The 13,303-nt window shown below is 42.4% G+C and overlaps 1 protein-coding gene across 7 annotated transcripts in view; it reads right to left on the bottom strand.

The window, feature by feature from the left end:
- ADGRF5 (adhesion G protein-coupled receptor F5) overlaps nucleotides 1–13,303 on the bottom strand; it is a 108,988-nt gene that overhangs the window by 45,016 nt on the left and 50,669 nt on the right. For all 7 annotated transcript variants that reach the window (XM_067752753.1, XM_067752750.1, XM_067752747.1 and 4 more), the window contains exon 3: nucleotides 1,980–2,034. In XM_067752753.1, the coding sequence (XP_067608854.1) occupies nucleotides 1,980–2,034 (55 nt within the window). The remainder of the gene's footprint in view (nucleotides 1–1,979; nucleotides 2,035–13,303) is intronic.

Here is a 13,303-nt window from a genome sequence, read left to right as displayed (position 1 = left end):
CAACACCTCCAGAATGACCCTAGAGAGGCCCAAACCATGTATAAAAAATGGAAAACATGTTTTCATGTTGATTTATCATCTTCATGACTGTTTGTAATGAAAGCACGTCTGGAAAAATTTTGGAATGTCAAATCCTTAGAAGTGGAAGAGGTTTCCTCTCTGAGGGCTAACCTCTCATGCTGGCACCAGGGATCACAAATAGCTAGGGCTGGAAGTGCAGAAAGATGTTACTTTTCCAGGTGTCGGGTCACCGACTGGTTCCGAGGCAGGGGGCAGCCTGAACCCTAGAAGAAGCTGGCAGAACCTGGAGCTGGAACTTAACGCAAGTGGTTTGATTTTAAGAAGAAAAGTCTTTCAAAATATTGAGTGGGGACATCTCTGGTCCTGTTCCTGTCATGGGGGTGGGAGGGTTCAAGGGGTTGTCATGGGGGAGGGGTGGGTAGAGGTGATAATGCTTGTTTTAAAAGCACAGGAAGTACAAAGTACAGTCTGTGCTGTAGATCACTTTAGGGAAGGAGAGGAGGGCGAGTGAGGATCCCATAGGGATATAAAACAAGGTTAAAATAGAAAAAAAAGGGAAGGAAGGGAAGGAGAGAGGACCAATGATATGAACTTCCGGCGAGCACTGGTTGAATTCTCATTTCACGCACGGGGCAGCAGGCGGATCTTGTTATGGCCCTGTAAGGGGCTCTACCGGACGCCTTTATCCTGCCCTTGGGGCAAGCCTGCTCCCTCTGGCAGCCTAAAGTCTCTTTTAGACCACCAGACTGAACAGACCAAGTCCCAACATGCTTGGAAAAGGATTCAGTCCCAATGTTACAAGTGAAGAAGTTTCTAGATGGTTGGTCCAGCCATGAAGCCAGCAGACTCTTAGCAAAAAGGAACATATCCTCTGAACTCACACAGGGACAGCTATGACAGAGACATGCCTTCTCTTTATTTGTTCACTCATCTGTTGGGACACTGGGCTACATGCCAGGCTGCAGAGAGGAAGAGGGTTCAAGGGAGCTCATGTCTCCTGGGAGTGGCAAACAGGAAGCAAAAGAATTACAATGCATTGGGATAAATGTTGGGCTACGAGGATGTATTGTGGGTAAGGGGAACCCAGGAACACAGCCCCTCCCTGTCTGGGGAATTGATGGAAGACCTTCCAGGGCAGGAGCCTATGTGAATTGAGTCCCCCAGACAAGCAAAGGGGTGTGGTGAGTGGGATACTGACTCTGCGAAAAGCAGCAGCAGGAGAGTGAGTGGGCAAAGCACTTAGGGTCCAGTGAGCGGATAATCAGATTTTATCTCCAAAGCAATTGGCAGCCCTTGAAGGATTTTCTGCAGGGAAATGAGAAAATCAGGTTGATGCTTTTGCAAGGTTGCTGTGGTGGGAGGAGCTGGTCCTTGGAAAATGCAGCCTCCAGATGTACCCACCTGCTCAGGGTCCCACATGAGGGAGGAGACACTGACCATCGCCATGCAGGTGTTCACAGCTCTCCCCTGCCCCCAACCCTCCAAAGGGCAGAGCCCCGTGTTTTCCAGACAGCTTCTTGGGAATTCAGTGGGCAACTGGAGTGGCAGGCAGAAAAGGACTTGGGTCTAGCGATTCAACTGATCCACAAAATAGAGTGCTGAGTGAGAGGAGACGAGGTTAAGAGAGAAAAAGAAAAAGAAAAAAGGCAAGGCTGCTGGGCTGAGAAGAGAGAAGCAGGCTTTTTGGTGGTGGCAGAGGGCAGCTGAAGGAAGGAGCCTCGGGGAAATCTTCAGGCTCTGAGGAGAGGTGACGGGAGAGGACACGAGCCCTGAATGTGCTGATAAGACCCCTTTAATGTCATTGGATAGAGAATGGAGTTCCTTTGCAGTTACTTATAGAAACTGAACACTGAGGTGCTCAGAGACTGTATTATGTGGATCCCAGTGTTTCAAAAAGTTACAACAAATGTCATTTGTTGGGATTTACTAGAAAAATGGCCAAGCAAAGGGTTACATACCGGCTCGTTTTTGCCTTATTGGGTCCTCCCCTGCTAGTTCATGTTCATGGAGAAGCTGAAAGAACATTTTAGAAAATAGTCAGTGAGTGTTAGAGACGTCTTTTCACAATGGTTCTCTGTTCACATGCCCCGGGATGTTCAAGCTGAGGGTAGGGCTGCAGATTCTGGGTCAGCACCTTGTGCCCCGGGGATGGCGGGCAACCAGTGATTGAAGGGTCGGGGAAATGAAATGGATTCGTCTCTGTGGTATGATCTGGGCATCGACTTTTTATAGACCAGTCTCTAGATGCAGGAGCGGAAGAAATCAGCCTATCTGAGTTTCTCAGAGTTCCTGCAGCTTGAGGCCTGTCGAGAAATATAAATGACGCTGTCCTCCACTGTACTGAGACTTGAACCCTGAGTCATTCGCCTGACCTTTTAGACGAGTCTCACGACCTCCCCTCCACACTCGGCCTGTCCCCACCCTAATATTTCTGCAGCATTAGGGCTGTTTAGATTGTGCATGCTTAGAAATTATTTTCTCCTCCTCTGGCCCTTTTTCTCCTAGATGGTTCGATGGTTGCCTTCTGAGGCGGGGGCTTTGAGAGCCAGCTCTAGAGCCAGAATGCCTGGGTACAGGCCCTTACTAGCTATGCGACCTTGAGGAAGTTACTCGTCCTCTCTGAGCCTCAGTTTTCTTTTCTGTAAAATGGAATAATAATAGTGCTGACCTCATAGAATTGTTATGAGAAATAAGCCAACCGCAACGTGGAACATAGTAAGCTCTTAATAAATGTTAGTTAGATCGTATAGTACAATAATTAAGCATAAGGACTCTGCAGAAATTGAATTCAAATCCTAACTCTGCCATAAAATGGCTGTGTGACCTTGGGCAAGTTACTTAACCTCTCAGTGCCTCAGTACTCACCTAAAGTAGAGCGATAAAAATAGCTTATTACCTCATGAGGTTGCTGTGAGGATCAAATGAGTAATCAATGAAAAACACTAGAATAGTTTTGATGACAGAGTAAGTGCTATTCTGGGACAGGGCATCACGCTGTCCTGGGGGCACCATTCACGTGGACTCCCCCCATTTGCATACTGCCACTTGCTTCATCTCCATAAAGCTCATCTACTGTCATCAGGTGGCTTCTTTGTTTAAGACCTGACATTGATTGGCTTTGCTGCTGAGTTCACTGCCAGCTCCGTAGCTTATAACCTTACCTCGACCTGATATGGGGCTCCTAGCTCATCCCTGCCTCCAAGTGAATCTTCCTATGATGTGTTTCCCAATCCAAACTTCCTTAAGTCTCAGTAGAAGAGCCAGATAACCCCTGCCCTCCAGGGTGTGTGCTTTACCATGAACCCCATGCACCAACGAACACCCCCCGAGAGACAGAGAGCTCTGCCACCTGTGGTCTCTACCATTTTTTCCTAGTTATCTCACATCATAATGATAACAAAAATAATAATTCCTAAGACTTCTTCAATACCCTGTGCCAGGCACTGTTAAGTACTTGGTGTGTGCTTATTTATTTAATCCTCATGACAATCTGAGGCGTAGATACCGTTATTATCTCCATTTCACGGATGAGAAAACACAGGTGCAGAGAGGTCAAATAACTTGCCTAAGGTCACACAGCCTTGAAATGGCAGAATCAGGACTCAAACCCAGCTAGCCTGCATCCTAAGTTTGCGCTTATCCACATAGGTACGGCATCGTCTTATCAGGAGGTACCCTGGAAACTGTGGGGGAACTGGGCTCCCCTTGGTGACCTAGTATCTCTTAACTAGTGTCTTTTCTCTTTCTTTCTCTGTTGTCTCCACCACCCCCTCCTTCTTTTCAATGGCTAGTATTCACGTCCACAGGAACTGTGGCGGGACCTGAGAGTTCACAAATGTTCTTGAAGATATGAACAGAGGAATGATGGCTGATGATTAGAATTTCCAAAGCCCAGGGTGCTGCTTCGTTTGCAGTGAGGTTAGTTCAGGTCTACCGCAATGTGCAGAAAGCAAGAAATAACAAAGTCAATGTACAGGGCTGGTTCCTGTGCGGCTTGCCCTGGAGCCTTCTCTGGCTCCGTGCCTGGGCAGAAGGAAGAGTTCTTCCGCTGCCTTGCTGTCTCCATCCTCCCTGGGGCTTGGGGTTGGGGAAGGGGAGCCACCAGGAAGTTTTCTCTGTCCACTCTCCATGGCTTGCTGCTGGGGAACTCAGCCCAGGAGAAGGTGACTACTGGTGGTCACTTTTGGGAAGCTCTCCCAAGCTGAGATTTCATTTCTCCCATTTTCCAGGGGTGCTAAAAAATTAAGGACTTGCTGCCGGCAGTTGTGGGTTAAAATCAAGGAACATTTCAATCCTCTCATGCAGAGCATTTCAAATCTCTGTGGGCATAAGGATCACCTCCCTCCCTCCCTTAATCCGATTCAGCAGGTCTAGAATCGGGTGAAGAAAACTGCTTTTTTAGGGGCTTCCCTGGTGGCACAGTGGTTAAGAATCCACCTGCTGGCGCAGGGGACACAGGTTCAAGCCCTGCTCGGGGAAGATTCCACATGCCACGGAACAACGAAGCCCATGCGCCACAACTACTGAGCCCACGTGCTACAACGACTGAAGCCCGCTCGCCTAGAGTCGGTGCTCCACAATAAGAAGCCCGCGCACCGCAACGAAGAGTAGCCCCCACTTGCCACGGCTAGAGAAAGCCCGCGAGCAGCAACGAAGACCCAACACGGCCAAAAATAAATACATAAATTAATTAATTAAAAAAAAACTACCATACGATCCATTTGATGGATAAATGGATCAACAAAGTAGGATATACATACAATGGGTCCATGTTCAGACTTAAGAAAGGAAGGAAATTCTGATGCAGACTACAACATAGATATATTTTTAGGACATTATTCTAAGTGAAATAAGGCAGTCATGAAAAGACAAATACTATATGATTCCACTTGTATGAGGTACTTGGAGTAGCCAAAATCATGGAGACAGAAAGTAGAACAGTGAGTTCCAGGAACTAGGAGGTGCAGAGCTAGGGAGGTATCGTTTACTGTTTACAGAGTTTCAGTTTTGCGAGATGGTTCTGGAGACTGGCTGCACGAAAATGTGAATATATTTAACACTACTAAACTATACACTTAAAAATGGTGAAGATGGTACATTTTGTATTTACCACAGTTTTTTTTAAAAGCTCATCACCCCATGTTGCTTTTAAAATGGTAGAAGTGGGAGCTGAGTGGCAGCTTAGGCTGAGCTGATAAGGCAGGTTCAAGGGCACCTCTCCAATGGAGGTCTTCAGCCTCTAGGCTGGATGAAGATATTATATCTTGAAGGCAGATCTAGGGGGGACAATTGGGGCCTTTTGGCATGGTGGTGGGAGCTTTCAGGAAGACAAATTTAAAGTTCCACCAGCAGTCCTGGGAGGCCTATCCCCTGATCGGCCTGGGCCATGAGGCAGATGGAGTGACTTTGTTAAGGATGCTGTGATGAGGGCCGAGCTGGCACAGTGGGAGGGCACTGCTGCAGCTAGGAACACTGGGAAACTCTGGAACAGAGGTAAGGCTGACCCCATTGCTGAGATCACTTCAGGCTCCGGCTTTCTCCCCACATGCTTGGGGGAAGTAGAGCTCTGTACTGACCGTGCAAACTCACAGGAAAAGTAATGTTTCCCTCCTCTATTTATGAGAGCAAGCTGCCGCATATGATTGCATGGGCTGCATCCCGCATAGCGGAGTTTGGAAGAAGACATACAAAGTATACCTCCCAAGTCATGAGAGAAATAAAAAAGATAAAACCTAGGTCCAAACAAAGAAAGACACAAAAACAGAAGCGAGGAAGGAAATGCATAAACTCATAAAAAACCATCCTGAAAGTAAGAGCAAGCATTTTAAATATGACATCAAATGTGAATAAATTATACTCCCCAAATCACAGTCAGATGAAAAAAAAAGAACCTCAAACATTCCTTGTTTATAAGAGAACCAGTAGAACAAAGGAATATACTGAAAGCTAAAAAAAAGGAAAGAACAAAGATCAGGCAAACACAAATAAAAAACAAAACTGCCCATTGGAATATAAGACAAAGAATTAAAATTGAAAAGTACCAAGCAGGGCAAAAAGAGACATTTTCTCATGGTAAAATCTACCAGTGAAGCTCTAACTATAGTGACAGACTGGATAAAGTAGCACTAAATATCTTTTTAAAAAGTCAGTAGAAAAAATGCTATTACAAGAAGAGAAATCCTAATAGCAAACACTGATAGAGCCTTTAAAAAATGTATGAGGCACAGGGAGTTTACTGGGTCAGGAGATGGAGGGCAGTCAGGACTCATACTTCTTTTTTTTTTTTCCAAACGCCTGCTGGAGAAAAATCTCATGTAACCTGTGTGAGTCAGTCGTGAGTGTTTCTGCTTCTGGAAGGATACATCTGTGACTATATTCGAGTGTATCAGATAAAGAGATGCTGCATTTCACCCTCTCCAGAGAATAAACTTCCAGACTTCTGCCAGGGTGGAGGAAGGGCAGCTTGTCCAAGTTCACGGCGTGGGAGAGGGGATATAGGGACCCAACCACTTTTCACACATCCTTCAACCAGTCTCCTTGTATCAGCATTCTCTTCATGCCCCACTTTCAGAGGGTTTCATCAATTCTTGAACGTTTTGATGAATATTAAGTTAGCTTTCTCCACTGTTGGCTTAAGATTCAGTTTTCTTGAGTTTTCCAATTTGATTGCCAGTTGACTATTTGTCTTCTTGTCTCCAAAATTCTGTTTTATATTTCCTTTTCTGCTCCTTCATTATGATTTTACTTTTATTGATGCTGCAGTCAGATTTTAAGAGGACTGTGCTCAGCATTATTTTGTTGACCAAGCGTATTCCTGGCTCTGCTCACTGCTACTGAAAAGATTTATTGCAAAAATAAAAACTATGTTATCGGGACTACGGGAAGGCTCAAACCAAAGAGTACTTCCCAGAACTTCTGCTGCCAGTGTCTTGTCCCCGCAGTGAGCCACATCCAACCCCCGCCTCAGCAGGAGACCCTTCAACACTAGCAGCTGTGCGACTGGCTGAAACACAGATGGGAAGTAGAGCTGTGGAAATCAGAAGAATTAAAAACTGTGAGGCTGACAGGGTCTTGGTGCTCTGGCCAGGTGTCAGGCCTGAACCTCTGATGTGGGAGAGCCGAGTTCAGGACATTGGTCCACCAGGGACCCCCCGGCCCCACGTAATATCAATTGTCAAGAGCTCTCCCAGAGATCTCCGTCTCAATGCTAAGACCCAGCTCCAATCAACGACCAGCAAGCTCTAGTGCTGGACTCCCCATGCCAAACAACTAGCAAGACAGGAACACAACCCCACCCATTAGCACAGAGGCTGCCTAAAATCATAGTAAGTTCACAGACACCCAAAACACACCACCAGATGTGGTCCTGCCCACCCGAAAGACAAGATCCAGCCTCATCCACTAGAACACAGGCACCAGTCCCCTCCACCAGGAGGCCTACACAAGCCACTAAACCAACCTTAGCCACTGGGGGCAGACACCAAAAACAACGGGAACTACAAACCTGCAGCCTGTGAAAAGGAGACCCCAAACACAGTAAGTTAAGCAAAATGAGAAGACAGAGAAACATACAGCAGATGAAGGAGCAAGGTAAAACCCACCAGACCAAACAAATGAAGAGGAAATAGGCAGTCTACCTGAAAAAGAATTCAGAATAATGACAGTAAAGATGATCCAAAATCTTGGAAATAGAATAGAGAAAATACAAGAAACGTTTAACAAGGACCTAGAAGAACTAAAGAGCAAACAAACAATGATGAAAAACACAGTAAATGAAATGAAAAATTCACTAGAAGGGATCAATAGCAGAATAACTGAGGCAGATGAACAGATAAGTGACCTGGAAGATAAAATAGTGGAAATAACTACCGCAGAGCAGAATAAAGAAAAAAGAATGAAAAGAATTGAGGACAGTCTCAGAGACCCCTGGGACAACATTAAATGCACGAACATTCAAATTATAGGGGTTCCAGAAGAAGAAGAGAAAAAGAAAGGGACTGAGAAAATATTTGAAGAGATTATAGTTGAAAACTTCTCTAATATGGGAAAGGAAAGAAGTCCAGGAAGCGCAGAGAGTCCCATACAGGATAAATCCAAGGGGAAACACTCCAAGACACATATTAATCAAACTATCAAAAATTAAATACAAGGAAAAATATTAAAAGCAGCAAGGGAAAAGCAACAAATAACATACAAGAGAATCCCCATAAGGTTAACAGCTGATCTTTCAGCAGAAACTCTGCAAGCCAGAAGGGACTGGCAGGACATATTTAAAGTAATAAAAGGGAAGAACCTACAACCAAGATTACTCTACCCAGCAAGGATCTCATTCAGATTTGATGGATAAATTAAAACCTTTACAGACAAGCAAAAGCTGAGAGAGTTCAGCACCACCAAACCAGCTTTACAACAACTGCTAAAGAAACGTCTGTAGGTAGGAAATACAAGAGGAGGAAAAGACCTACAATAACAAAAACAAAACAATTAAGAAAATGATAATAGGAACATACATACGATAATTACCTTAAATGTAAATGGATTAAATGCTGCAACCAAAAGATGTAGACTGGCTGAATGGATACAAAAACAAGACCCGCATATATGCTGTCTATAAGAGACCCACTTCAGACCTAGGGACGCATACAGACTGAAAGCGAGGGGACGGAAAAAGATATTCCATGCAAATGGAAATCAAAAGAAAACTGGAGTAGCAATTCTCATATCAGACAAAATAGACTTTAAAATAAAGACTATTATGAAAGACAAGAAGGACACTACATAATGATCAAGGGATCAATCCAAGAAGAAGATAAAACAATTGTAAATATTTATGCACCCAACATAGGAGCGCCTCAATACATAAGGCACATGCTAACAGCCATAAAAGGGGAAATGGACAGAAACACAATAATAGTAGGGGACTTTAACACCCCACTTTCACCAATGGACAGCTCATCCAAAATAAAAATAAATAAGGAAACACAAGCTTTAAATGACACATTAAACAAGATGGACTTAATTGATATTTATAGGACATTCCATCCAAAAACAACAGAATACACTTTCTTCTCAAGTGTTCATGGAACATTCTCCAGGATAGATCATACCTTGGGTCACAAATCAAGCACTGGTAAATTAAAGAAAATTGAAATCATATCAAGTATCTTTTCTGACCACAACGCTATGAGACTAGATATTAATTACAGGAAAAAAAACTGTAACAAAATACAAACCCATGGAGACTAAACAATACATTATGAAATAACCAAGAGATCAATGAAGAGATCAAAGAGGAAACCAAAAAGTACCTAGAAACAAATGACAATGAAAACACGATGACCCAAAACCTATGGGATGCAGCAAAAGCAGTTCTAAGAGGGAAGTTTATAGTATTACAATTCTACCTTAAGAAACAAGAAACATCTCAAATAAACAACCTAACATTACAACTAAAGCAATCAGAGAAAAAAGAACAACAACAAAAAAAAAAAACCCCAAAGTTAGCAGAAGGAAAGAAATCATAAAGATCAGATCAGAAATAAATGAAAAAGAAATGAAGGAAACTATAGCAGAGATCAATAAAACTAAAAGCTGGTTCTTTGAGAAGATAAACAAAATTGATAAAACATTAGCCAGACTCATCAAGAAAAAAAGGAAGGACTCACATCAACAGAATTAGAAATGAAAAAGGAGAACTAACAACTGACACTGCAGAAATACAAAGGATCATGAGAGATTACTGCAAGTAACTATATGCCAAAAAAATGGACAACCTGGAAGAAATGGACAAATTCTTAGAAAAGCACAACCTTCTGAGACTGAACCAGGAAGAAACAGAAAATATAAACAGACCAATCACAAAGAATGAAATTGAGGCTGTGATTAAAAATCTTCCAACAAACAAAAGTCCAGGACCAGATGGCTTCACAGGGGAATTCTATCTAACATTTAGAAAAGAGCTAACACCTATCCTTTTCAAACTCTTCCAAAATATAGCAGAGGGAGGAACACTCCCAAACTCATTCTACGAGGCCACCATCACCCTGATACCAAAACCAGACAAAGATGTCACAAAAGAAGAAAACTATAGGCCAATATCACTGATGAAAATAGATGCAAAACCTCAACAGAATACTGGCAAACAGAATCCAACAGCACGTAAGAAGGTTCATACACCATGATCAAGTCGGGTTTATCCCAGGAATGCAGGGATTCTTCAATATATGCAAATCAATCAATGTGATACACCATACTAACAAATTGAAGGAGAAAAACCATATGATCATCTCAATAGATGCAGAAAAAGCTTTCGACAAAATTCAACGCCCATTTATGATAAAAACTCTCCAGAAAGTAGGCATAGAGGGAACGTACCTTAACATAATAAAGGCCATATATGACAAATACACAGCCAACATTATTTTCAATGGTGAAAAACTGAAATCATTTCCACTAAGATCAGGAACAAGACAAGGTTGCCCACTCTCACCACTATTATTCAACATACTTTTGGAAGTTTTAGCCCCAGCAATCAGAGAACAAAAAGAAATAAAAGGACTACAAATTGGAAAACAAGAAGTAAAACTGTCACTGTTTGCAGATGACATGATACTATATATAGAGAATTCTAAAGATGTTACCAGAAAACCACTAGAGCTAATTGATGAATCTGGTAAAGTAGCAGGATACAAAATTAATGCACAGAAATCTCTTGCAGTCCTATACACTAATAATGAAAAATCTGAAAGAGTAATTAAGTAAACACATCCATTTAATATTGCAACAACAACAATAAAATACCTAGGAATAAACCTACCTAAGGAGACAAAAGACCTGTATGCAGAAAACTATAAGACACTAATGAAAGAAATTAAAGATGATAGAGGGCTTCCCTGGTGGGGCAGTGGTTAAGAATCCGCCTGCCAATGCAGGGGAGATGGGTTCCATCTCTGGTCCGGGAAGATCCCACATGTCGCATAGCAGCTAAGCCCATGCGCCACAGCTACTGAGCCTGTGCTCTAGAGCCTGTGAGCCACAACTACTGAAGCCCACATGCCTAGAGCCCATGCTCTGCAACAAGAGAAGCCACCACAATGAGAAGCCCACGCACTGCAACGAAGACCCAACACACCCAAAAATAAATAAATTTATAAAAATAAATAAATAAATAAATAAAGATGATAGAGACAGATGGAGAGATATACCATGTTCTTGGATTGGAAGAATCAACATTGTGAAAATGACTATATTACCCAAGAAATCTACAGGTTCAATGCAATCCCTATCAAACTACCAATGGCATTTTTCACAGAACTAGAGCAAAACATTTCACAATTTGTATGGAAACCCAAAAGACCCTGAACAGCCAAAGCAATCTTGAGAAAGAAAAACGGAGCTGGTGGAATCAGGCTCCCTGAGTTCAGACTATACTACAAAGCTACAGTAATCACGACAGTATGGTACTGGCACAAAAACAGAAATATAGATAAATGGAACAGGATAGAAAGCCCAGAGATAAACCCACGTACATATGGTCACCTTATCTTTGATAAAGGAGACAAGAATATACAATGGAGAAAAGACAGCCTCTTCAATAAGTGGTGCTGGGAAAACTGGACAGCTACATGTAAAAGAATGAAATTAGAACACTTCCTAACACCATTCACAAAAATAAACTCAAAATGGATTAAAGACCTAAATGTAAGGTCAGACACTATAAGACTCTTAGAGGAAAACATAGGCAGAACACTCTATGACATAAATCACAGCAAGATCCTTTTTGATCCACCTCCTAGAGAAATGGAAATAAAAACAAAAATAAACAAATGGGACTTAATGAAACTTAAAAGCTTTTGCACAGCAAAGGAAACCATAAACCAGACGAAAAGACAACCCTCAGAATGGGAGAAAACATTTGCAAATGAAGCAACTGACAAAGGGTTAGTCTCCAAAATATACAAGCAGCTCATGCAGCTCAATATCAAAAAAACAAACAACCCAGTCCAAAAATGGGCAGAAGACCTAAATAGACATTTCTCCAAAGAAGATATACAGATTGCCAACAAACACACGAAAGGATGCTCAACATCACTAATCATTAGAGAAATGCAAATCAAAATTACAACGAGGTATCACCTCACACTCGTCAGAATGGCCATCATCAAAAAATCTACCAAAAAAAAAAAATCTACAAACAATAAATGCTGTAGAGAGTGTGGAGAAAAGAGAACCCTCTTGCACTGCTGACGGGAATGTAAATTGATATAGCCACTATGGAGAACAGCATGGAGGTTCCTTAAAAAACTACAAATAGAACTACCATATGACCCAGCAACCCCACTACTGGGCATATACCCTGAGAAAACCATAATTCAAAAAGAGTCATGTACCACAATGTTTGTTGCAGCTCTATTTACAATAGTCAGGAAATGGAAGCAACCTAAGTGTCCATCGACAGATGAATGGATAAAGAAAATGTGGCACGTATACACAATGGAATATTACTCAGCCATAAAAAGAAACGAAATTGAGCTATTTGTAATGAGGTGGATAGACCTAGAGTCTGTCATACAGAGTGAAGTAAGTCAGAAAGAGTAAAACAAATACCATATGCTAACACATATATATGGAATTTAAAAATAAATGGTTCTGAAGAAACTGGGGCAGGACAGGAATAAAGATGAAGACATAGAGAATGGACTTGACACGGGGAGGGGGAAGCGTAAGCTGGGATGAAGTGAGAGAGTGGCATGAATGTAAAATAGATAGCTAGTGGGAAGCAGCCTCATAGCACAGGGAGATCAGCTCGTTGCTTTGTGACCACCTAGAGGGGTGGTATAGGGAGGGTGGGAGGGAGACGCAAGAGGGAGGGGATATGGGGGCATATATGCACGTATAGCTGATTCACTTTGTTGTACGGCAGAAACTAACACAATATTGTAAAGCAATTATACTCCAATAAGGACGTGAAAAAAATGTATCAGACACAGTTCTAAGGCATCTTATAAATATTAACTAATTTAATTCTCATAGAGATCAGTAAATAAATACTCTTATTTTCATCATTTTACAGATGAGAAAACTGAGACACAGAATCACATCAGTCTCGTGAGATTTCATAACCAGTAACACGCCCTGTCTCTGGTGCATGGAGTAGCCTAAGGAAAGAAGATCCCAAGGATTCCCACAAGGAACAAGGGGGTACTTATCACCCTCTTGAGTTGAGCTAAACTCCCATTAACTTCCCAAAGGTAAACGACCTGGCTAATTTGTTAGCAAAAAG

The sequence above is a fragment of the Pseudorca crassidens genome, chromosome 10, assembly GCF_039906515.1.
Source record: "Pseudorca crassidens isolate mPseCra1 chromosome 10, mPseCra1.hap1, whole genome shotgun sequence".
Lineage (NCBI taxonomy): Eukaryota > Metazoa > Chordata > Mammalia > Artiodactyla > Delphinidae > Pseudorca > Pseudorca crassidens.
The sequence above is the reverse complement of the archived record's forward strand: the minus strand, read 5'-3'. Positions and strand labels throughout refer to the sequence as shown.